This window comes from Parambassis ranga, chromosome 1 (genome assembly GCF_900634625.1).
Source record: "Parambassis ranga chromosome 1, fParRan2.1, whole genome shotgun sequence".
Taxonomy (NCBI): Eukaryota; Metazoa; Chordata; class Actinopteri; family Ambassidae; genus Parambassis; species Parambassis ranga.
In genome coordinates, this window is record NC_041022.1 from 13,001,118 (window position 1) to 13,026,438 (window position 25,321).

The window sequence follows — 25,321 nt, forward strand, 5'->3', positions numbered from 1 at the left end:
TGCGAGTGCCCGAGTCTGTGTGTGTGTGTTGGTATTGGTGATGGTGGTGGTGGAGGAGGAGGGGTGGTGGAGGTTCCTTATCTACAGGCCACAGGCAGCTTTTGAGGCTCTTATCAGCAGCCACCATATTGTACAAGCACATCCTCTTGTCCAGCAGGGAGCGGAAAACTCTCATTGCAACATGGTTCCCTCTCTCTCTCTCCCTCTTTCTCCCTCTCCCCCCTTCTCCCTCTCTCTCTCTTTTTCTCTCACTCCCAGCTCCCATTTGCCAGTACCAGAACTCTGGCAACCAACTAGAGCATTGTGTCTTCTTGGCGAAAAGAGTGAGCAAGCGAAGGCGTAGACAGGACAGTGAATGATAGAAAGAGAGAGAGGTGAGAATGACACATGGACGGGGGGGATGGCAGAGACCCACACCATCCATCTCCATGCTTTAAGTGCGTCTTCGTTCAATAGAGCAATTTCACAACAACAACAAAAAAACAAATATGTATGTTGTCACAGTCATTTGGCTTCGCTCTGACTCCGTAACAATTGGAAATTATCTAGAATATTTGAAGGGACTGACCAGAGTATAAGGAGTGTTTGGAGCACTGTCAGACAGGTTAGCTCCGATTGTGAACTCAGAAATTGATAGACAGACGCTGACAGGCTGCTGAGGAGAGCGGGCGACCTGGAGGAGGAGGGAGAGGACGTTCAGTGCTGTGCAGACACAGAGTAGAACATGTGCGTTCGCAGATCACTTGAACTCTGATGGATTTTGCATGATGAGCCACGCTGGATAGCACGATGTATCTGTGAGTATTAAAGACTATTGTTCTTTGATTATAAATTGTTTTACACAGAAGAGAGCTGGTGTGCTGCCTGTAACAATTATTTGGAAATGATGAATAATTATTCTGTCAGTTGTGCCATATGTTGGATATATAAACATATATTTAGTAAAACTAATAATTTTGTTCATGCTAATATTTAGTTATTTAAGTGTTCAAGATGTTATGACATTTTAACTGGTTTGTTAATTGGGAAAAAAGAAATAGTTTAATATAAATATAGTTTGTAGTTTACAGTTTACATTATATATAAAAAGTAAGGAACATTTTTTTAGAAAAATATAAAAGTGTGCAATTAACTATAAAGACTTCATGTTTTATCCTTTTTTTAACTCTTGTCTGTAATAGAATAAAAGTCATTTTCTATCAACAGTAACCATGTACTGCTGGTTTAAAACAAATATTTATCTATTCCTGTTTCTGTACAGTCCATGAAGGGAATAATATTATGTCAAATATAATATATATATATAATATACACACATTTATTTCCCCTGCACATCACTGTGAAAGACGGAACTGTCCAAAATAAAGTCATGACCACCAGAAAAGACAAAACAGGAACAATGCTATTGCAAAACCTGAGAAATCATCAAGATCGAATAAACAGCAAACGTACGGAGCAAAATTCGAACGTCCCGTTTTAGTATTTTTAAAATATGCACCAGCCTCACAAGCTGTCGTGGTGCTCCTGTATAAACTGACCTTTGAGCACATTTCCATATCTGATTGTATTTACTAAATATACAACAATTTATGTATCCTGAGTGTATTTGTTTCTTGATCTTTTGTTCAACAGAGTCTTTGATATCAATCCAATCTTCAGAGATCTCAGACATTTTGAATCCTTAAAAGGATTTTGACTCATATCCTCAAAAACACAGACAGACAGACAGACGGACGGACAGAGCAGCCCCTAGAGACACCTAGAATTTACCACTCAGGATGTACAGTAAGAATAATACAGGCATCCAGTTCACAGCAAACAAATGGCAGCCACATTTTAGATGACAGCACATAAGTAGCCTGTCACTGAACACTGCAGGGGCTGCAGCACATGGACACATTTGTATAAGCGTCATCAGAGGCAGGACTAAGGTCGTATGAAAATGTTCCCTTTTGCTCACATATTTAAAAATCGTCTGAAACTCCAACTGAGACACACACAATCTGGACTGATGAACAAAACACTTGCATGCAACAATGGAGCAACTGATGGAATTCTGGCTGGTGGGTGGGAAAAAACAGTGGAGGCCTGTATGAGCTATAGATTAAAAATCTGCAGACAGAAAAAAGTCACCTTTATGGAAAAGTCTTATGTAGGAAAGGTTCTCTCGATGATTTTCATTATCGTGTTAATATAAAACTCATCAAAAACCCACAGGGATGGGACACACGTGCAAGGCAGCTGAGAGGCACAAGAGCTTGACAGTAACAAGGTTTTCTTCAGACACATCACCGCCATGATGGAGAAGCTGAACCCCACTCACCCACCTGCCTCACCTCATGACCTACCTCGCCCCTCCCCTTCCTCCTCTGCCTCCTCACCAACCTGTAAGTCCGTGGAGCAGCACAGTCCTAACAAAAGCCCACAACCTGATAACCAGACAGAGCACAAAGGACACATGGATGTCCTTACTGCTGGTCCAGTTCATTCCCCAACCAACCCAACCACAGTGTTAACCAATCACCAAGCAGATATAGCTGCTGCACCTGAGCCCATTGTCATGGAGATGGGGGAGGAGGAGGAGGAGGAGGGGGAAGAAAAGCTTGAGGGGTCAAAGACCATCACCTCTCCTGCAGCTTCAACCAATGGATCCCCAGCTCTGTCCTCTCCACCACCACTCCTTCCAGCTCCAGCGAAGACTTCCCCGTGCCCTCTACCCCCTCAAACCTCTGCCACATCGTTTCGTCCATCCTCATCATCCTCTCCTCTTCCTCCCCACATTCCAGTCATCAGCCTCGGCCACAGCAAGCCCCCTCATCCACTCCCCAACACCCCTTTGACTGCTCTCCATCCAATTCCCAACCTGCTCCATGGGCCCCACGGGGACATTCGCCGCAGCCAGCTTACTTGTCTACCTATGGCTGGCCCTGGTGGTTCTGTTTCCCCTGGAGGCCCGACGGCTGGGTCTCCTGGTCCACTGTTGCCTCAGCAGTACCTAACCACACACCCCTTCTTCACCAGGTGAGATCTGTCAGATTTTAATTTATCTATGAGGATCAGTGTCACTAATGTGTCTCTTTGATGTGTTTCATGCATCTTTTCAATACACCTGAAGGTCTAAAAATGTAATATTACACAAATAAGTTCACACACAAAATAATACAACATACTCGTTCAACTACTTTTCACCAGGCCTGTAAACGGATGTGGACAACTAAACTTTAAAACCTACCACAATATACAGTAGCTTCTCAAGATGGTAGAGCAGATGATGATGAAACAGATGGTAACAATGCCAAGTTTCATATGAAACCTCAAACTGCTGGGATTTCAAGACTTCCCATGATGATTAATAGGGGCTGCTCTGTGAAAATGACAGCAGGATGCGTGCTGTTATGAAGGAAGCTCACGTTTCTCACGCTAAATTTACTCAACTAGAACATTGGGTAACTGACACAAGTTGAACACTCTTTGTGTGGATTTAGATAATACTGTTCTAAGCTATGCCTCCAGTTTTAATTACAGCTAAATTTAGTCAATAAAATGCCAAAAAGGTGACAAAACAGCCCTCTTCAAGGGGGGAGCTGGGGAGGGGGGTGGGGGGGGGGGCTCGAGGACTTGGCAGATCTTAGTTTCCTCTCATGAAGAAAGGTGCTCATTTGCAGTCTTTATCAAAGTCCCTCCTACTGTTTATCTATTCTCCACTCCAAAAAAGGATTTGTCAGAGTATAACACTAGAGCATCCACTGTGTAGAAAGTGGGACTTGTTTCACAGTGGACACATCTATGACTTCCCCATCTGTCATGGAGGTCTGGGAATAAGATTCTCTTCTCTCTGGTCTGTTTGTAGCAGGAAGGGATTGATTTATTTCATCCCCCTGAAGCAGAATCAGCTAGTAACCAGGCTTAATGAGACTGAGCTACCACCCTGCATGCACACTCAATCAACGCCACCATCATAATCACACCTCTGCTAATAGCTTCCTCCATTCTCTTGTTTTCTCCATCCTCTCTCAAAAAGGATTTTTCTTTTTCCTTCCAATTCTTTTTTTTTTTTTACATCAGTGGAAAATGTGATTAGAAACATGGTTGACATCCTTTTCTGTGCTTTTATCTTTAGTTCTTACCTCGGTCCTTCAGGAGGAAACTACGGAGTCATCAACAGCCGCATCAAGAGAAGACCATCATCACACTTTGAGATGGAGATCAACGAATGTAAGTTTCTGTGAAAACAAATGAAAACTCACATCAATACAAATTCAGATACAATCATTGTTTGCAGATTTTAAACTGCACTTTAAAGGGTCCTGTTGCTTGTTACTGCAGAAGAATATATCAACTTTTTTTTAAGGTCGGAGCACTTTTTGTGTGTATTTTCACAGGCCCTCCTCAAAAACTTGCCCGCCGTGTTTTCACCAACAGCCGCGAGCGCTGGCGACAGCAGAATGTGAACGGGGCCTTCTCAGAGCTGAGAAAACTCATCCCCACACACCCACCTGACAAGAAGCTCAGCAAGAATGAGATCCTACGCCTGGCAGTCAAGTACATCAACTTCCTGGTCACCCTGCTCAATGATCAAGCCCAGGACAAGTGTAGAGACTCAGCTGAGGATGATGCTGAGGATGAGAGCGCTGAAGCTGGGCTGAGCAGCAATAAAATAAAACCTTATTTCCAATGTGACACTCCCCCTCCATCCCACCAGGCCCGTCCAGCCATGGCAGCTGCCCACAGAGACAGAGACTCCACTGACTCAATCATTGCCCTGGCTAATTCCCCGGCAACATCCAGTTGCTATGGAGACACGGACAGTGAGGAAAGCTTTGGGGCTAAGACCTCTTTGGTAACCCATGGCATTCTGGGAAAGGTCAAGGGTCAGATAAGGATGGTGGCAGCCACAAATGATGAACGGTAACGTCACAGGCGGCAAACAAAGACACGTTGAAGCCACGGGGAGTTTCATTGTCACACTGGCAGACGAGACACTCATAGTGTGAGTGGAAGCTCTCTCTTCAGTCTAACAGTGCCTGAAGATTAACTCCTGAAATGTGTGATTATATGTAGAAGACAGATGTTGGTGGTATTTTTTGCAGTTTTAACAGTCGGTGTGTTAGAGTTAGGGAAAGAGTAATGTGCACATATTGAGTGTGATGCTCTGTGCTGTAGTAAAATACCAAGCTGTGCTTTGGGTAGGTTGAAGTGGGAAACTTTAACTTTTAACATTTAACTGTGTTAAGTGTTAACTTACAACCCAACGTTCCAAACAAGTCAGGACACTGGCATAAAAATTAAAACAAAATGGGAAGAAAAAACCCCAAGACGACCTGACAAATGTTAAATCTGGGGAAATATATGCTTCTATTTAAATTGAATTCAGTTATTAAAAAGCAGGAACAGGTGCCACAACAGTAATGACATCAGTAGTAGATTTAAAAAAATCTAGTTAAAAATAAAAAAGCAACATGGTTGAAAAGCACTGTTGGCACAGTTCAGTGCTGTGTTCATGACGCTTATTTAATATGGACTGAGGTACTGTGGTCTGACCAATCGAAGTCTGAAATGTTTTGGAAAAATCAGCCTTCTAAGCTAAAGAGGAGAGGGACCATACAGGGAACATACAGTTCAATGAGTGCATTAGTGCACACGGCATGGGTAACACACCCATCTGTGATGGAAGGGTTAATGCACAATGATATACACGTTTTATGCTGCCATCTAGACAATGTCTATCTCAAGCCAAACAACCAAACAACCTATTAATCAGCTGAATCAAGCAAGAACAGTAAAACATTTCTCTGTGTTGCTGGCATTAGATTCAAAATTTTATAAAACAATCATTAAACATTTCATCTTTTTAATATTTTAATTTGGCTAAATGTAATTAAAATATTTGTATTTATATCTTACAGTGTCAGTGTTTTTTAAGCATGGTTGTAAATAAGGTCCCAATGTTATATAAATATATTTTTGTCTCAAACTACACAGCTCTATCAAAGATTTGCATGATTCTGGAAAGTCTAATGAGACTGTCAGCAACAAAATGTCTACAATAACATAACAAAATGAGTCTTGAATTTGACCTTCTCTACAGTACTGAAATGAAACAAATATGTGTTTACATGTAAATAATGAGGTTCAGTATGGTTTGGGTCGCCCATATTCTTCTCTGTGGAAATTTGAGAGTTGAAGTTACCATTTAATTATCCCTGCTTTTTGCTCACTGTCAGAGAAGCAGGGCCGATGGTTCCACCCTGACATTGTGACACACTTGTACCAGACAGAAATAAAGTGTGTTTTAGTTTGCTGTTCCTTATTTGACATCCTCTTACTGCGCTCCAAAGACTGCTCGTCGTCAGCACGATTTCTCAATACATCCAAATGTTTTTGCTGCCCTCACTTTGTTAAATAAGTTGTAATCTCAGTGTGATGAGAGGACAATGGCTTGTTTTTTAAGAGTTAAAACAATATGTACATACATTGTGTGCCAGTATGTTTGTAATTCACCACACCTTTCACCACATATTATAAGAGCTGAACAGTCAGTGTGCCAGTTCCATATTGTTTGTTTGTGCTGTTCACTGAAATGACAGATTGATAATGGTGCATTTAACAAAGACTCATAAACAATACAGTCAAAAATAGTGAATAATTTGACACCAAGAACACAAATGTAACAAATGGGGAAAAAACAATTGCTGTCAAAGTTCAAGGAAAAAGTAATTTAGGTTTTAAGAGCTTCCAAACCTAAATAACGGAGTCAGTTTTTGATGTGTTTTTGCACGTCTGTGTGGTTGCAAGCACTTGAATGAATGTGTTACAGAACGCAGCAACAATTGTGGGTGTGTGGTTATGTTTGAGGAAGGTCAGGGTGGATGTGGAATGTGGTTTAAGTTAGGGTTCAGCATGTTGGAGGAAAGTGAAACGTCGGAGTTGTATGTTGCAGCGGTGCCGATCTGCCTCTGCATACATGCTTGGTTCTATCAAGCGGCCAGTTACAGCTACAGTTAGTGCTGTCTCATTGATGGCCAACGAGTTTCCTGGAGGAGGGGTGGCGTGTTTATGTGTGTAGGTTTGATGAGTATTTAGACATGTGGGGTAGCAACCGCTGCATAGAAGAAGAGATAAAGGACAAAGAAAAGGAAAGAGAAACCAGCCACCAGGATGCACTGGGAACCCCAGTACAACCAGTTTCTGGATCACACAACAGGAAGAGCTGCTTTCACAACACAGCACAGCCTCTGCCTGCTCCGCTGTGCCAAGCTGCTCTCTCCCCTCCTGCTTCCCTCTAAAACCACAGACAGAATTACAGGCAGGGGTCACACAAGTAGTGCTGCATTTTATAGTTGCACACAATGTGTGCATTTTATTGCATAACACAGACGAGCATTTTAAGACCCAGAACAAAATTCTTTATGATTTACAGGTCAGATAGTACATTATCTTTCACAGGTGGCTTCCTAGTTTAACATGAGGAAAAGTGTAATTAATAACATTAAAACACCTGCATTCCAATTAGTTGAATTCATGCATTGCTCATGCTGGATATTAAATGGAATAAAGTCACACAGTGGATTCTTGTACGACCACAAGTGCAAACTAGAATCCATTTTGAAGGCTTCAAGAATGAGGTGAGAAGCAATCTGTTTGGCAGAAGTTTCATCTGATCACTTGTCAATGCATGCAGTTTCTACAGATGGGCTGTTTATTTGTGAATTCATATTTTAGTGTTGCACAGTTTAATCCAGAAAGATTAACCTATTAATGTAGATGAGGAAAGCTGAGGTGTTCACTACCTCTCCTGACAGATAAGGCCAAGCAGGGGGATACTCACTAGCCTGGCACTTCAAGATAATGCCACTAACTCCACCCGGTCTCCTACAAACCACTGTTTGCACCCATCTTGCTACAATTGTCATGCATTCTCACATACAGAAAGCCTAGTAAACTCAAACACCGATCCTAAGATAGTGGTAGCACTCGAAGGTTTGTGCAACTTAAGCTTTTATGAGAAATTCAGCAAACTAAAGATGATGCGAAAAGCTTCTTAACTTTTGTGCTAATTTGTTTTACACATTCCAAATGAGATGATGCAATCATTTTGTAATGTGTTTAATGAGGCACAGAAGATACAATGTGATTATGTGCTAATTGACGGATGTGCTATGCATAGTAGTAAACTGAATATAGTACTTACATTAGGAGACAATGCAGGGGTAAATCAATATCAACAAATTTAGAGATATTGACTAAGTAATTATAAGTGCAAATATTATATTTAAAAGATCAAATGTCAAAAAGTATTCTGCAGTTTGAATTATATTCTGATGGCACTTATTCACAAGTCTGCATGTTTTTACATTTGTTGTGCATTTTATATACAGGCTCCATTCAGTCCTTCATTCAGTTTTGAATAGTTTCTCTCCTTGTCTTATCACTGAGTCAACACTGTTGTCCAGTGTTCTCTCAACATTTCTTGCAGTGTCATTTTCTTTTTCTGATGCGTTTTTGCTGCTGAGTTTTCGTCTGCCCACCTCTGAGAAAGCGGATCCAGCAGTGGCTCCAATAGCTCCGCCAACCACGCCTCCAAAAAACACACCGAGCACCAGACCTAGCAGCGCGCCCCCGATGACTACCTTGGGCACCTGTTTAACTGTAGTTCCAATTTTCTCCCACACTGAACTCTCAGCCACCATTTTGGCCCCTGCTTTGGCCCCAGAGCCCACCTTCCCCCACACCGGACTCTGTGCCACCGTCTTTGCCCCGGCTCCAATCCCAGCTCCAACACGCATGGAGGTGTCTGCCATTTGTTTGGCGCCTGAACCAACCTTTTCCCATATTGGACTTGCTGCAGCTGCTTTCGCTCCAGAACCCACCCATGCAGAACCATCTACCACAACCTTTGGAACTCTGTCTCCTACAGCTTTGGAAACCTGTCCTACAGTAGCTTCCACTTTGCCCCACACAGAACTATCTACCACTATCTTTTGGACATTTTGTGCATTGTTGCTGATGTTTTCCCACACTGGGCTATTTTTCACTTTTTTTGCTCCCTCTGTGGCCCACACAGAGCCATCTGCCAACAGTTCAGGTAACATCTTAGCAGTAGATTCCATTTTCTCCATAACCGACCTGAGAAATGAAGGGGACGTAGTGGAAAGTGTAATGGCTGGAAGGCTCTCAATATTCATGGTGCTTACACTCATCTCTGCTTTATCCCGTGTTTTCTCAATCTCATCCTCTCTTACATCCTCTTCTGATTCTTCTACAGGCTGCATGTAGGAGTGCAGCACCCTCCTTTCAGCGAGGAGCTGTCCAACATCTCCTGCTCTGCCTTGTTCTTGCTCTTTGATCTTTTTCTGTCTTGCTAGCTCTACCTGTGTCTGCCTAACTCTGTCCTCCACCTCCTGAAAAGCAGGACAAGTGTAATACAGCCTTCCAGCCTCCTTTACTGTCTGCTCCACCTTTTCTAGCAGCTCTGCCACATTCCCCTTCTCCATCACATGAAACCGGTCGCCACATTTCTCCACAAGCCTTAACAAATCCCACCGCTGATCAGCGATGTATGCCTCCACACTGTTGTTTCCCGCTTTCCTGCTTGCCCTCAGTCTGTCAGCATGAGTAAAGAGGACCAGTGTGTGTTGCTGGACTGCTTCTGGACCAAAAACAGTCTCCAGGGCACTGAGGGCCTGAAGCTCTGTCTTGGCAGGCTGGTCTAAGGGAACACACAGGAGGAAAGCGTGGGGGCCGGGACTGGACAAGGCTATGCAGGAGGAGATTTGAGCTCGCACCTCATCTGGACTGTGCTCCGAGTTGAACCAGTCGGGGGTATCCACCACTGCCACCTGCAGGTCACACAGGATATACGTGTTGAAATGAGTGAGAGGAAATAAAACCCAAAAATCAGCTTGATATTTTTCTACAATACAAACCCTTCTGCCTTCAACTAGCGCCTTCTTTTTCTCACACTCCCGAGTGATTGCTGTGTGGCTGTCTGGACTTGACTCAAACTCTTCCTGCCCCAGTATGCTGTTGCCAGCTGCACTCTTCCCAGCTCCAGATCGCCCGAGCAACACCAGGCGAAGCTCCGGAGCAGGCGAGGAGGTTGAGGATGATGAGGGGGATAAGGAGGAGGAAGAGAAGACAGAGGAAGAGGCAGAAAATGTTGAGGAGAAAAGTGGGGAGGAGGAGGTGAAGACCGGTGATAGAGGGGAAGCGGGTGGAGACACCTGTGGAGATCTGTCTTCAGAGCTGTTGATTCTGTGGTGAACTAAGAAGGGAAATCCAAATATTAGCAGAGGTCCAGAGAAGTGGACTCTTGATGGCAATGACATCCTATTATGGTACTTACACGTAGACATCATTTTTGGAGTTGATTGGGCTTCACATAATTTTGAGAGAACAGCTCCATCTACAGAGAAAAACAGTTATACTCATTGTCTGCTTTCTTTCTTTCTTTTTTTTTCTTGAGATGGAATGCATATCCACGTTAAATATATTTACCTGAATTCAGTTTAAAACTGGATGTCCTGACCAGGGGAGAACTTGAATGTAGCCCATTAGACACAGATATGTGGCTCTCATCCACTCTCCTCTCCATTTCTTCTCTACTCCTCTGTAAAGCGCAGATGTTCTCCTCTCCTCTATCAAGTGTGTCTGTGGTCCTTCTCTTCTCCTCCCTCTGAGCTCTGTAGCTTTCCATGAGTTCTCGCTTTCGTTCTTTCACTCTTTTCTCCAATTCTTTCTCCTGAACTGTTTTTATGTAGTACACTCCATTTTTCTGCACCATATTGTCTACCTGTTACAAAGATATTAAAAAAAAAACAATAATGGCATCAACTGCAGAAGTTATGTGTGACTTTAACTAAATGTGCATTCATGTTCTATGTTGATCTCCAGTCAAAGTTACAACATAATTAAGGTGATCATTAACTCCCAAACCAGACCTGCCTGTAGCTGGGTGTGAGGTTTCAGCATGAATGTGGAACTGGGCGGTGCTGGTTAAAATATCTCACATGCCTAACCACTGTCTCAGAAGAAACCATTAAAGCTCAGTATCAATACATGAATTTGATGTGACATGGTTTGACCTCTTTCATGTGATTATTAGTACGGTACACATAAACAACACCAGAACAAGAGAAAACTGTGTTGATGGTTCACTGCTCTTACCTTCTGCAGCAGCTCAGAGACCTGCTCCCTGTCCTGTCGCCGGCGATTATTGAGGACATGGTACTTTCCACCACAACGCTTAATCATCTCCCTCAGGCCTGGGTCTTCTTGCTGAAGGTATTCCTGTTTTAAAACAATGCGGCTTAGAAATCCGAGTTTCCCCCCTCTACTACCTTCATAACTGTCATGATTCAGCATTCTGTTGTTCTTGCTTTCGGATTAAATCCATAGTTTCTTGGTTATTTTAGTATAATTGTATATTGGTAATTTGTATTATGTGTATTTTCATGGGTTGTTTTATTTTGAAAGGCTGTGTCCTTTCACCCACACCCCCCCGACAACAACATTACTTACTTAGTCCTGTTTGGGCACAGAGAAAAAAATACAATTTCAAAGCAGCTGTCAAACTCAGGTAAGTTTAGTATTATTTGCATTGCTTGAAAACCCAACCTGAAATCATTTGGAAACAGGGAAAGGTGTAACATGTAGGTGTAAGGTGTACGTGTCTAATACCGCTACTGTTCTTCCTATCAAGTAGTCCCCACAGGTGAGCAGGACCAGGGTGTGATCCAGCACCCCCGGCCCAAACAGCACCTCCAACTCTGCAGGCACATGACCCTCCATCTTGATTTAAAAAAGGAAAAAGAAACTGTCATTATAAGACAATACCAACCTACATTACAATGTGTTAAAATTGCCACAGTTTTCTATCTACAACTCCTTTATTCTGAATTGACAGATCAATCCTTTTCACCTGAAATACACATTAGACACAAGCTACCTGTCAGAGGCAAACAAACACTAACCTCTGTGAACTGGTTAACAGGCACCAGTAGCAAAACAGCATGAGGGCCTGGTGCCACCAGAGCCATTGCTCGCTCCGTCTCCTTTCTGACGCTGTCCTCCATCTTGCCTCCATTCCAGAACCACCGTGGTGCCTCCACCAAGGTCACACTCCTGCCATCAGAGAAGCCCTGTCGCAGCTGGCAGCTTCTGGAGGCATTAGGCGCGATGGGGGACAGCTGATTCAGGACATTGTCTGCCGTGGACGTCTTTCCACATCCAATATTTCCCAGAAGGATCAACCGCAACTCTGGCGGTGGTGTTCCGAAGTAGTGTTTACTCATTCCTGACAAGGAGGAAGGGGTCAGATGTGATTGAAATAACTTGTGATAATTTAAGACCGAGGATTACTATAGCAGTTGTACTGATTTTGATGTGTGGTATTAGTGTCCTTTTAATTGCTGAACAAAGAGTACTTCTTTAGTTTCCTTCATTCCTCACTCCGTTCTTTCACTGGTTGTGCATGACTGAACAGGAACTAAGATAATTGATAATGACTGGGCTGTTGTTCAAACTTTTCTTTTCCCTAGAAACCCTCTTCCTTCTTTTACTGCATCCTATTTACCTCAGAAAACCTATTACACCACACCTTACCAGTCCAGTCAAGTTACATTCTGCCAGGACTCTTACAATTGACTGATATGCAAACTCATAATACATTTATTTGAACCAAAAAAAGAGACTGACAGTCACATCAAGGTACCTTTTGTATGATAATTGAACACAAAGAGAAACTAGGCAACTAGGCATTTAATTATTTCTGCATATCATATCATATATGAAAACAGAGTAAGGCTGGAAACCTGAACTACTAGTTAATATTTAGCACCGATATTACAACTGCACATCTACTTCTAGTCTTATAAACAGATAAATTACCTAAAAAAACACACTTACTTTAATGCTTATGAATCGCTCATGTCTCAAGTCGCTGATGAATTACGTCTCTCATCCACACAACTTCAATATAAGTTGGTTCCCAAACGAAAACGAAATGCTGCCTACTCAGGTGAGTCTTACCAAGTCAGGGAGCCATCTCACCACTCCCAGCTTTAAACACATGAAGACTTGAACACACTCATTTGAATATATATATATATTTTTGGTGCGCAACAGGTTTGTCTGTCCACAGGCTGCTGAGCATTCCATGTTTGGGTGGAGGAGGTGTAACCTCCAGCACATTGAATCATTTTCCCCCTTCTACCACACCTCTGAAACAACAAGACCGAGGAGGGATGTCTGTTAAAGAAATCGTATCTATCGTCACTAAGGATAAGAGCGAGTAAACCATGACAGTAAATATTTTGTTGCCATGCTCAGTCAGGACTGAAGGCAGGTCACAGAATCACAATGCTGAGAACGGACAGAAAAAATGTCTTCCTTGCATTGTGTGGAATGGAAGCCTAATGTATGTAAACCATGAGGCATAAAAGACCTTAAACTACCCACAGCCAATGTTGACTTGCAGAGAATTATCCCCCCTGCAACATTAATGCATTTGATGAGAGGTAGAGTAAATTAGTCAGTCTTATTGCAGCAATAGTGTATTGAAGACCAAAACTATGTAACACCTGTGCCAGAACCAATGTGCCACAATGTTTGTGTCACTATTCAAGTGCATAATGAAGTGCTCTAATACATTGTTTAATTAAATATCTAATGCAAGACAGTAAACCTGCACATTAAACATTCTAAACTCAAAAATACTGTCTATACAAAAAAAGGTTTACACACATATCTTCTGAAAAAAAATAATCTAACACTCATTTATAAGTGTGAACTAATCCAACATATATGTCCATACATTATTGCTGCCTACAGCCATTAGTATCTTCTGTTTTCTTTCACAGTCCAGGCATCACATAAGAAATGTTCTCCAGAGTGGAGGCCTTTAAAGGGTGATATAAACATGCGTTTTCTTCTTAAAAACTGCCAGTATAATAATAAAATGATGCATGTGCACTGAACATACAGTAATAACTAATAGACTGCATCTCTCACCAATGTGCCTTGTGTGCAGCTCCTCAGCTCAGGTATCTGTGTGGTGAGGCAGATCAGCGGAGCCAGGGCACACAGTAGAGAGTCCAGGAGTAGAGAGCAGCTACTCGATATACACACCAGTTTCTGAGGAGAGTCGCAGAGATATAATCAGTTCAGGAGGATATTGCTTAGTTTGTTGTCCATTGAAAATAACTCATACTTTTTGGATATTCTGATGCATGTTGGTAGTTGTTTAGCTTAAAAGTTGATCATTTTAACGTGGGGATCTGTGGTGATCGACTCACTTATGGAGGCAGTCTCTGGTAAAAGAAGCCCAGGGTTTTCTTTACCCCATTTACTCTACTCACATCTGTCTCCTGAAGATGGTGTCCAATCAGAGACAAGGATTCCCCCAGGAGGTGTAGATGAGCTGCAGCACTGACAGGATCCTGGTAAGAACAGAGGGGGGTCCTGGATGTGGAACAGGGAGTGTCCCAGGGTGAACTGAGGGCACTGAAGTAGTCGGTCCTGAAGTTAGATACAGTGGGACTAACAATGGAGCTCACTGAAGAAGCATGACCTGTAGACAGGTGAGGTCTGTCTGTCTCAAGAGATACAGAGTCACTGGCAGGCCTGTAGTGCTGGTCATCCAGATACAACAAGTATTCCAACGTGGGATTTCTCTGTCAGAAAGAGAGCAGTAGAGAAAGAGTGATGATTAGAAGTGAAATCCATCCTTCCATCATCTGAACCCACTTGGTCCTGCAGTGCAGGGACATGGGGGGGGGGGGGCTGGAGCCTATCCCCGCTATCTCACCCTGGACAGGTCACAGTCCATCACAGGACAACGTACACAGACAAACAGCCATTGACACTCACACCCACAGGCAATGTACAGTCACCAATTGATCTAACAAGCACATTTTATTTTGTAATGTGGGAGGAAGCCAGAGTACCCGGAGAAAACCCGCACAGGCACAGGGAGAACATGCCAACTCCACACAGAAAGGCCCCAGTCAGGATCGAACCAGGAACCTTCTTGCTGTGTCTGTTCTTGCGGCAACAGGTGCTAACCACTGTCCAGAAGTGAAATCTTAAGGGATAAATGCTGTAGATAATTTTCTGATCAATGCTGCCCCCTGCTGTACAACACAGATGCAACAGGTTGTCTTGAATAATTTGTTTAGAGGGAGCATTGACAGCTGAGGGTGTAAATCTATGAATCAATCAACTGTTGCTGAGTTAAAATGTCATATCTCCTCTCACCTCATCCTCTCCTGTCATCGTCAGTTTGTCTTGTGGCTCATGGCCTGGAAATGCAGGGAGGCAACCTGTGGTCAGACTTCCATGAAGTTCAGTGTCAGTCCTACTGTGTCCTGTGATCAGGGTTAGAGATTCACTGGTTATTGAGGACTTTATTTGCATTGGCCACCCTTCTTTAATGTGCCTAGTTTAAACACATATCTGCATGTTTATATACTGCGGACACCAGGACAGCAGCTGTTATATAAAACTAGAATTACCTAGAATCACCTTGCAGTCACATGCCTCTGATAAGCAGTCTGGGTTGCAGTTCATTAATATGTCTGTACCGACCTATATAGAATGGGTCACTGGGACCTCTGAGACCTTTAACCGCTCAAATTTAATCAGTTCCCCCTCGAGTCTAAGTGAAGGTTTGTGACAAATTTGAGGAATTTCTTTTAAGGCTTTCCTGCAATATTGCATTCATTAGAATGGGACAGACAAACTACATGAAAACAGAATGCCTCTGTTTATGGCTGCTGCTGGTGCAGAGGCATGACATCATATACTGAGGTGTGACAGCAAAAGAAAAACATTCACACCATATGAAAAGAAAAAAACTACTTACCAATACCTTCTGTTTTCTGTCTCTTGTTCACCGAGTCATCTGGTTCCTAAAAAAATTGTTGAGTTACAGTTTTACAAAAAAAACATCAGTTAATAAAATGGCTTCTAACAAAACGCATTAAGCAGGTGAGTATATAAAGTAGACGTGTATTGAAACAGATTACATCAGCAGCATATATCATTATTTGTGCAACTGTCAAAACAAAATGATATTGATATTCATTCATAGCAGAAATCTGACTCTAATGTATCCACTAGTGCTGCTCACCTTGTTAGGTATCTCCGTGTTGTGTTCCTCAGCATCTGACACCTCATCAGGCTCCTCCATCGCGTTTTCCCTCTGGCTGCATCCACTGACTCCTTCTGCTTCAACATCCATCTACATTAATCAATGAAAGGTGCTGTGATTCAGACAGGACAGCACCAACATGGGGTAAAACACTAACCAATACGAACTGACTGGAGTCATAATTAGAGCTGCAGAATGAGATGTTTATGGGTCAGTCGGTTGACAGCAAGGTAGAGAAAGATTAATCAGATAATACTGTGATGACCAAAATTACATTTTTTTGTTTCATTTTATTGTTCTTGTTTCTTTCTTTCTTTCTTGGATGATGTAATGCACAAATCTCCTCTTTGGCCTATTTGGCAACACCTATAGCAAAAAGGGGTGCTTGCAGGTCTTTTATTTATTTATTTTTAAATATATTCAATCAATATATATCAGATCAGATGCTACTACGTCCTGATTTTAGCTACTCTGATCTACAAACCTCTGGTCAGAAAGAAAATGTCACTTAAATGAGCTAAAAACAATCAGGTAGAAAACTAACAACAACAGAGCTCTGTGCAGATGCTCCACAAAACAATGTACCTGAGCAACGAGACAAGATCAGGACACAATTTGGAGACATGTATCTATCTATTACTATATGCACACTCAAACAAAAGTACATTTTGAGTATTTTACAGCCACAGTACATTCAGGAGTATGTATATCTACCCACAGGCCTATATTCCCACATGAGTCAGATGAAGCTTATCTGCTCTTATCTGTGCTGAAAGGCCCAGTCTGTGTGGATATAAATAATTACATAAGTGGGTCACAGACTCAGTCACCACTGTGTCACCTCATCGTGTGAATGCTAGTAAATTAACAGTTAATATTACAGTTGTGCATAAACTCAGTGTCTCTGGTACAGTGTAACAGGATTAATGTGGTAATGCTGCAAGAGAGCAGGTAAACTGGACAACAGGTAGCTAATGCTAGCAAGGTGCTAGCTAAAATGGAAGACAACAGACACAAATTTAACCCTTACCTGCACGACTGACTACTATGTGACTAATAAACCTTCGGGTAAGCTTGGGAGTCTGCTCCACCGCAAATATTGGTTCATACAGCAGCTGACCGGGTCACACTTTTATCTAAAACAAACGAGTTAACGAGAAACCGACACACGGTTTGTGGGCTGTATTGTAATGTGGAACATTAGGGCAGAAAACACGGCGCTAACATGACGGAAATTAAGGTTTTACACTTATTCTCCTCCTCGTGTAAACTCACATGTCGGTCACGGGGTGTGTGGGAATGCAGACGGCGTGTGTGGAGCCGAGGCTGCTGATTCACGTTTAGTCCTCATCTGCTGAGTCATGTTAGACTGAACTGATTTAGGCGCCCTGTTATTAGGTTTCAGCAGCAGACCGAGCATGCGCAAAGCAGAGAGCTGCTTTTCATGTTGTTTGTGGGCAGTTTACTTAAAATGAGTGAGAAAATATGTCAACAAATAACAATGCAATCATCAAAAAATCTTCCTCAGGCCTCATGACGGTATTCTAGCTTTTATTCTGCTTTCAGTGAAGATCCATAAACTGATCTGCAACCTTTTCAGATTTTGAATCCCTTTGTTTCACAATGAGATAACCACATACAGTAGCCTATGAGTGTAATAGCCTGACATCCAAAGGAAATAATCTAACCACAAAATCAGACAGATAGATGAATGTAGAAGACGTATCAGTTATCAAACAATGTGGTTGAACTTGTTGTTGCCTTTTAAAGAACTGAAAACTGTGGGTGTGTTTTGTTTGTTTTCCCACTATTAGTAACAGTTTCAACACTTCCTCCCTCTCTCCCTCTCTGCCTTTAAGAAACTCACACTGTCATGTTTAGAGTCAACTCCTCCTCTCCTCTGGCTCAGCTTTGTAAAGCTGCTCTGTCATGTTTAGCGCTCAGCCCTCCTCCTGCTCCTCCTCCTCCTCCCTGTTTTCCAGGGCAGAACCTCCTTACTCATGTTAACTCCAGTAGTCCCTCCCTCTGGCCCTTTTACCCTACTGTTCCCTGAAGTTGCTGCATCATGTTAACTCTCAGTCCCTCCTACCATTTTTGCTGAAGTTGCCATATCATGTTTAGCTGAGGTTTAGTGACTTCCTGTTTTCACTGAACAGCCTTATGACGGGGAGGAGACAGAGGTGAATCATATAAAGGAGGGAGAGGACTGCAGGGACAGAGAGAACAGGACGGACAGAGAGAACACAACAGGGACAAAAACTTCAAAAACTCCAAAAGGACTAGAACCAACTGGTGAGTAAAACACTCACATTTCTGCTTTTACTCATACTTTAAATGTAATAAACTTTTCAGATATGTTACATCTCCTAAATCCCTGTGTAGTGACTGATGCACATCTTTACTGTTTTCAGGGCCACAATGGAAACAGAGACGAAGACTCAGACTGCAGCAAAGGAGGTAACCGACAGGTAAGCTGCTGTGATTTCTTATGTTTCCAGCATCCATAAGTCTTGTTAACTCAGCTAGCAGCTTATGATAAACATCCACTTGAAACAATGTTTCTGTAGCAGCTTAGTGTTCACTGCTTTCTGTCCTCCCACAGAGATCTGTCCGAACAAATCAAAAAAGTGACCAAGGAAGCTCACGTCAGAGCCGAAAACACAGAACTGATGCTGAGCTTCCAGAGGGGACAAGTTACTCTTCCACAATATAAGGTAAGTCAGTAGATGAGTTTTCATTTGAAGGGTCTATAAATAACCATGTTGCATTGCTTTTAGTTTTTGGTGGACACTTGTCTGACACTGCGTCTCCTCCCCTTCAGCTCCTTCTTTGTTCGCTGTATGAGATCTATAAGACTTTAGAGGAAGAGATGGACAACAACTCCGACCACCCCAGTGTTGCACCTATTTACTTTCCTGCTGAGTTGGCAAGGCTGGAGTCCATCGAGAAAGACCTGCAGTACTTCTTTGGACAGGGCTGGAGAGAGAAGGTTGTTGTTCCTGCAGCTACAAAAAGATACTGCCACAGACTCAGACAGGTGCGTCTCAGTTTATCTGTCACACATTTCTTTCATACTGTAGGTGATACGGGATTAACACTGTGTGCATTTCTCAGATTGGTAAAGAAAATCCTGAATACCTGGTGGCCCACGCTTATACCCGCTACCTCGGTGATCTGTCTGGAGGTCAGATTCTTGGTCGAATTGCCCAGAAGTCCATGGGTCTGAAAAGCAGCGAGGGTCTCTCTTTCTTTTCATTTCCTGGCGTATCAAGCCCTAACCTCTTCAAACAACTCTATCGAGGCCGCATGAACAGCGTGGAGCTGACAGAGGAGGAGAGGAACGGCGTGCTGGAGGAGGCGGTCAGAGCCTTTGAGCTCAACATTCAGGTAGGAAAGCTGACCTTATGAGATTACCCTGTGTTTATTATTATTTAACTACAATCAGCTGATGGGACCCGCTGTCCTTGGTTTTACAGGTGTTTGATGATTTACAGAAGATGCTGACTATCACTGAAAATAAACTGCAGGATTCTTTAACACACTTGAAACCAGTAAATGCAAAGATGCTTCAGATTCCAGGAACCATTATCAACACATCCTCCCCACTGCTCAGGATGGTCCTGGGACTCTTTGTGGCTCTGGCTACAGTCAGTGTGGGAATCTATGCTCTGTAGATATGAAACTCAAATGTTTAGAAGGTCGTTTGTACTGTAACACTATTTTTAACGGCCTACAAATAACAATGAATAACAAAATACTGCTAAAGATAAATGATGTCTTTAAATGTCAGTGTACCTTAAAATGTGCAATACTTCTTTCAAAACTGTAAATATGTGACTTTTTAAAAAAAAATCAAATAAAATCTTCTTTTTGTAGAAAACACTGTCTTCTCTTGCAGTTGTGTGAAGTATGTGTCTGCGATTTAGTTAAGTGGCTGTGTATGCTGTGTACTTGTAATGGATATGACACTGCTGATGTTGAGGGTCCAGCTGGTGGACATTTCCACTAATGTTCTGGCAACCGGCGGCCTCACGCCTGCTGTTCATTTGGCCCTTGGTCACACAGACGTTTGGAGAGAGTCCCTGTTCATATGATTGCACAATTAATGAATACATTTGCTGGTAACCAACCTACAACATGCACAATAGTTTTTGCTTTTTTTCAAGCAAACATCTGCTAAAATAAAAGATACTAACTGTAGTAATGTAAAAAAAATGGATGTAAATCCTTGTTGGTGTCAAGGATGAACACAAATGTCCATCTGTGACTCTTTGTCAGGTTCTTAGTAACGATATGAGCAGTAGTATGCACACAAAGTAAAGAAGCTGCTTCACAGTGCTCCAGCTGTTGTGTGACCACTTTCAATTTAACAAAGTGATCTGTGAATGAAGCTATGACATGCTATCTATATGTCCACTAGAGGGGCACAAGAAGGAGGAACGATGTGCAAGGACACAGAAGACGCAGCTTCATATCTCAGGACAAGTGACCAGAAACAGAAACTCCCAGAGAAAAGCAGGACTTGACTGCAAATTGCTCCTTTAACACAAACATAAAATCACTTAAGCATTAGATTTGTTATCCACTTTTATTCTGGTTGTATGATTTTTTTTTCTTGAAAATCTGTGCAGTGACGGCACATATTATAAATTAAAAGACAAATTGTTAACAGTGACCAGATTAAACCTCTGGCTTCATTCTTGACCTGGCATGTATAGTGACACAGTTAGTACAGTGCTGGTATCTGTCTCCTCCTAGAGGACAACTAAAGAAAAAAGCAATGTCAGAAATGATTGTACTTCACATAATTAGGCTTACCTCAACCAGAAAAGGCACAGTAAAACAGGAAATGTCCTCTTACTGTCTCAAACCTTTAACATTACAGCTACATTCCTTCCTACTGCTGTAGCTTCTTTGCCATTTCAGTTGTTTGTGCTATACATTATGCAGTCAGCATCCGAGTACACACCAGACCCAACAGCTCTGGAAATACACCACTTGCTGAAAGAAGGCCATCAACACACAATGCAAGAAAAAACTAGAAACACAGTCACCTACTAACAGATGTATAGGGTGAGTTCACAAAGTTTCCTTGTCTCTACTCAACATCCTCTCAAGACACACACACAAATACAATCTGTACAATCTACCAGCTACAGAGTTTCAGATGAGACACTTCCTAAGGTGCTTGAAGGGGGATTGCACATTGTACCTTTGTAAATGTGTATGACTGTAAACCATGAAAAGGCAAGGCAAGGCAAAGCTAAGGAGAGTCAGGCAATGCAAAAAAAAGATTCACATTTATAAAAGCAGCTTTAAAGAAAAGACTAGACACACTAAATCCTCCAAACCAAAAGCCGACACAGCATTTTATCTAAAGGTGCTTCAGATGTGAAAGATCATGACACCTCGCAGCAAACAGTTGTTCAGGAAATTGTGTAATTTCTTTCTTTCTGTGATGAGAGCAGAGCATTTCCAGCAGACGTCTATGTTTCTCTAACCATGACTTTACTTAAAAAAAAACAGGGCTAACGCCTTCACCGGAAATTTTAACAATGATGATACATTTCCTGCATTTTCCCTACTGATGATATATTGCACATTACATGTTAAGAATGGGAAGAAAAGTAGACTGACTGCCATAAAAGTCCTGACTTTCAGTCATAATGAAAGTGGAATTACTTTGCAGTAATATTTTGCTACTTCTTCATCTAGCTCGATTTGGCACAAAGTCCTTCTGCAAAACACCTAATACGTGCATATCACACTTATGCAGTATACTGCTGAGCACAGTTTTTAGCATCCACCTGTATCCCCCACACACCCTACAAATATCTGCATAGTGGCACATAACCTTGGCTATCTGTTTGATCAGCTAGGACAGTTTTGGCTAAAAAGGTGCAGTTACTTTTAGGCACCAAGGAGCTGCTCAGTTGGTTTCGTAAGTGGAGAGCAGGGCTGCATCTACCGGCTCCATGCAGGAGGGGCAGGTGAAGGAGCGCATCAGCCAGGGATCAATGCAGTCCACGTGGTAGATGTGAAGGCAGGGCAAGAACCGGATGGGATCACCATACTCAAAATCCATCATGCAGATCACACATCTGGAGGAGTCAAAGACAGATTTCCTTTCGGTAATGGACCTGTAAACGTAAAGCCAACAGGAACAATAAAAGTGTTTAAAACTCACTCTTTAACTTTCATATCAGACGGGTCAGAGCCTGGGTCGAAGATGCCTCTGGGGAGGTGCTGGATGAGCCCAATGCGCTGTGCGATGCGGATCTGCTCCTCCTCTGTCAGCTGGCTGGCCAGACGACTCTCACCTGGGTTGGGATGGTACACAGGCACTGACTGGGTGCGGCCCTGTAAAAGAAGGAACACAGAACAACTTGTGTAATCCATGTAGCGAGTCTTTCTGAAAAGCAGAATACATACAGACCAAAAGTTGGATAACTTAATAAACACATTTATTTAAGCAAGAAATTCAAAAAATGCAAAAATGCGCCTTTGTTATAAATGAATATTCAACAAACGAGTCACCATGACCCCTTTCACAGATTAAATTGTTGACCCAGACCTGCCCACGCTCCTTTTGCAGAAGAGCCTGAACACTAATAATGTGTCAGATTGATAATATGCTAAAGGCAGCGATGGAATCTGCTGCGATTGTAATGTAATGACTGTGCTTTCACTATCATCCATCTCCTAACCATGTTAGCCATCATACTTTGTGATCAAAGCGAACTGCTGAATCCCCGAGCTGTGTTTAACTTGAAACCCGGGGCTTCTCACCTCGTAGGGCGGTGGGGGCTCTCCGGGCAGACTGCCCCCCTCAGACTCGTTCAGCAGTGACAGGTCATCCGCACCTTGTGAAAACAGACAGTTCCCCATTGAACTGAGACCACCATGAGAAAGTCCGCTTCCTTCTGATAGGTGATACACAGTGGAGAATCAAGAAACAAGCAACAAACAACTGGAGCTAATTAGCTACGACTTCACGTTAGCTTAGCTCCGCTGTTAGCTAACAGTTTGTTGTCACTCCGCGGGGAACTTAAAGAAGAAGGGATGTCGCTCACTTACACGGATTAAAGGCCCAACACGGAGCTTCGCGATGGTTTGCACGACAACAGGTGACATAAATCTTATATCTTAAAACTGCGAAATGATTTAGCGTCTCTGGCCCTGTTTACATAAAACATAAACCGGAAATACAGAATCCGGAAGTTTGCCAAAGAGCACACCTCCTTTATTTTCAAATTAAAAGAAGGGTTTAGTTAAAATCAGAAAATTGCTTGAAAGAAGTGTATAAAATAGATACAATAGACAGATAGATTCTAGTACTTAAGTCATGCTCACGCAGCGGGCCGTAGGATTTATATTTTGCTTAAGTCAGACATTTCCTTTCCCGAACATATAATGCGGTTACAATAACATCACGGCTTTTATTCTGAAAACTTCACAGGGGTGGCGAAGTTATCTTCTCTTGTGCTCCGTGCTGTGTATCTTCACACGAAGACAGAGGAGTGATGGTAAGACAGCGAGACATTTTATCTCACTCTACTAAATATTTACACATTGTGTGTGAGTGGTTCAAAACTAGAGAGTGATGTTAACTGTCACTATAGGACAGAACTGTATGTTTACAAATTGTTGTTTATCCTTTAAATGTAAGAATAAAGTTAATATCCCTCCAACTGATTACATGTTGATGATCAAAGGTCAAAGTCAGGGTCACTGCGAGATGGTCAAGGTCTGGTCTCTAGTTGCCTCTAAGGATCAGAAGATACACTTTTAGTTTAATATGGACAGTGGACAGACCTCGACTCACTGCATGATTCAGCATTCTTTTAATTTTCATTCCTTTAGGCCACGGTCTGTTCACCCCCTTCACCTCCTCCACCTCCTCCATGCTCATCTGGTGAAAACCAGTCTCGATCGGACAGCCCTCCATGCCCTAAACACGCTGCGGTGCCATGGTCTTCTGGTGAAAACCCTCCAGGTCAGGAGAATGGTTCACCAGGAGAGGGCTTTCAGGTAGGTGTCTTCTTTTCTTCCTCAGTTTGGATGTATGTTGGAATGAGACCCTAAAACAGACGATAATCCCAAAAACCAGGGGGCAGCAGCTCCATCCCAGCTCTCAGAGCAAAACGGACCAACACAGGAACAAGAAGACAGCCTGTCTGATACAGAGGAGAAGTGGCCAGTACAGGAGACCGACCCCGCCCGAGAGGCATTGGAGGGCTCACAGGTAGATTATCGTTACATGGTCTTTTATCACGCAAAAAAAACATTTTTTGCCTGTGAGAATTTACCTGTAATTACTCAATGTCTCCACTTGCAGCTCTTAGAGGCACCAGAACTGCAGCATGAAGGTGGAAACGACCAACATCCTGAGGATGACTTAACTGCATAAAAATAAAGAGAGTACTTGAAGACTGAGTTAGGTGTACCGGCAGGTAAAGTTACTTTCCTGTTGGACACTTTCCAGGTGGAGAGACAATTAGGCCTGTTTTTAAAAGGCTGATTGATAATAGGAACCTAAAGGCACCTAAAAAGTGACACTTTGATGCTGAAAAGTTGGACCTCCAGGACCTCAGTGAAAAGAGAAAAAAAACTGGTATGGTTCTTTTTTTTGCCAAAAATGTGCAATGCACCTGTCACATTCTTTACTCACCACTACTGAAAATAGACAATTAGAGTAATAATAAGGAAATGTTTCCCTTTAAACACTTCAATATTGATGTTGATATTTATCTATGTTCATGTGTTTATTTAAAAGCAATTTAAAATTCTGAAATTTTATGCTACATTTAGTTTTGAACGTTCACATATTGCTTTTCTTCACTGTTTTGAGGAGAAGACGTATGAATGATTGACGGCAGGCTTTAGGCCTCAGCTCTTCCTTGAATTTTCATCATACTGTTTGATTCTACAGATACTCACACACCAAGCATTGTCAGTTTCTGGTACTTGGAAGGCAGAGAGAACAATAAAACACTCTTTAATGAAACTGTGGACATTTAATACTATTCTACATGTTGTTTTGATAACTGTCAAAATGTGTATTACTTTCTTTTCACAGCCCTGTGAGGCTGATGTTTAGCCTGACATCTGTGGAGGGGAATGACTCAAACCGGTCTGGACCCAAGTAAGCTAATGTTAGCAGGCTCGCAG

General features: G+C 42.4%; 4 protein-coding genes across 8 annotated transcripts; 2 read left to right on the forward strand and 2 right to left on the reverse strand.

Annotated features, from left to right (window-relative positions):
* Positions 1–281: 281 nt before the first annotated feature.
* Positions 282–5,489, forward strand: lyl1 (LYL1 basic helix-loop-helix family member). The gene is made up of 4 exons (XM_028405745.1): positions 282–797; positions 2,218–3,021; positions 4,121–4,215; positions 4,383–5,489. Exons 2-4 carry the CDS (start codon positions 2,297–2,299, stop codon positions 4,910–4,912), a joined length of 1,350 nt encoding a protein of 449 aa, XP_028261546.1. The 5' UTR covers positions 282–797; positions 2,218–2,296; the 3' UTR covers positions 4,913–5,489.
* A 1,968-nt stretch (positions 5,490–7,457) lies between these two features.
* Positions 7,458–17,449, reverse strand: LOC114435618 (uncharacterized). 5 transcript variants are annotated; one of them, XM_028405466.1, is made up of 14 exons: positions 17,181–17,324; positions 16,130–16,240; positions 15,863–15,908; positions 15,256–15,365; positions 14,570–14,672; positions 14,358–14,502; positions 14,011–14,133; positions 11,973–12,295; positions 11,680–11,790; positions 11,167–11,289; positions 10,498–10,792; positions 10,346–10,405; positions 9,927–10,264; positions 7,458–9,839 (listed from the first exon to the last, which is right to left on the reverse strand). In XM_028405466.1, the coding sequence occupies exons 8-14, from the start codon at positions 12,291–12,293 to the stop codon at positions 8,394–8,396; spliced, it is 2,694 nt and encodes an 897-aa protein (XP_028261267.1). In that variant the 5' UTR covers positions 12,294–12,295; positions 14,011–14,133; positions 14,358–14,502; positions 14,570–14,672; positions 15,256–15,365; positions 15,863–15,908; positions 16,130–16,240; positions 17,181–17,324; the 3' UTR covers positions 7,458–8,393. The 5 variants fall into 5 exon arrangements, with proteins under 5 accessions (XP_028261267.1, XP_028261256.1, XP_028261287.1 ...); XM_028405455.1 differs by lacking the exon at positions 17,181–17,324 and adding an exon at positions 17,426–17,449 and having other exon boundaries at positions 14,358–14,672; XM_028405486.1 differs by having other exon boundaries at positions 14,358–14,672; positions 15,256–15,299.
* Positions 17,450–18,321: 872 nt separating this feature from the next.
* Positions 18,322–20,032, forward strand: hmox1b (heme oxygenase 1b). Its single transcript, XM_028405879.1, has 6 exons — positions 18,322–18,442; positions 18,562–18,618; positions 18,753–18,864; positions 18,972–19,187; positions 19,265–19,537; positions 19,627–20,032. Exons 2-6 carry the CDS (start codon positions 18,569–18,571, stop codon positions 19,822–19,824), a joined length of 849 nt encoding a protein of 282 aa, XP_028261680.1. The 5' UTR covers positions 18,322–18,442; positions 18,562–18,568; the 3' UTR covers positions 19,825–20,032.
* Positions 20,033–20,719: 687 nt separating this feature from the next.
* On the reverse strand, positions 20,720–23,369 carry rnf11a (ring finger protein 11a). Its single transcript, XM_028406039.1, has 4 exons — positions 23,228–23,369; positions 22,940–23,073; positions 22,338–22,510; positions 20,720–22,251 (listed from the first exon to the last, which is right to left on the reverse strand). Exons 2-4 carry the CDS (start codon positions 23,036–23,038, stop codon positions 22,080–22,082), a joined length of 444 nt encoding a protein of 147 aa, XP_028261840.1. The 5' UTR covers positions 23,039–23,073; positions 23,228–23,369; the 3' UTR covers positions 20,720–22,079.
* Between the last annotated feature and the right edge of the window lie 1,952 nt (positions 23,370–25,321).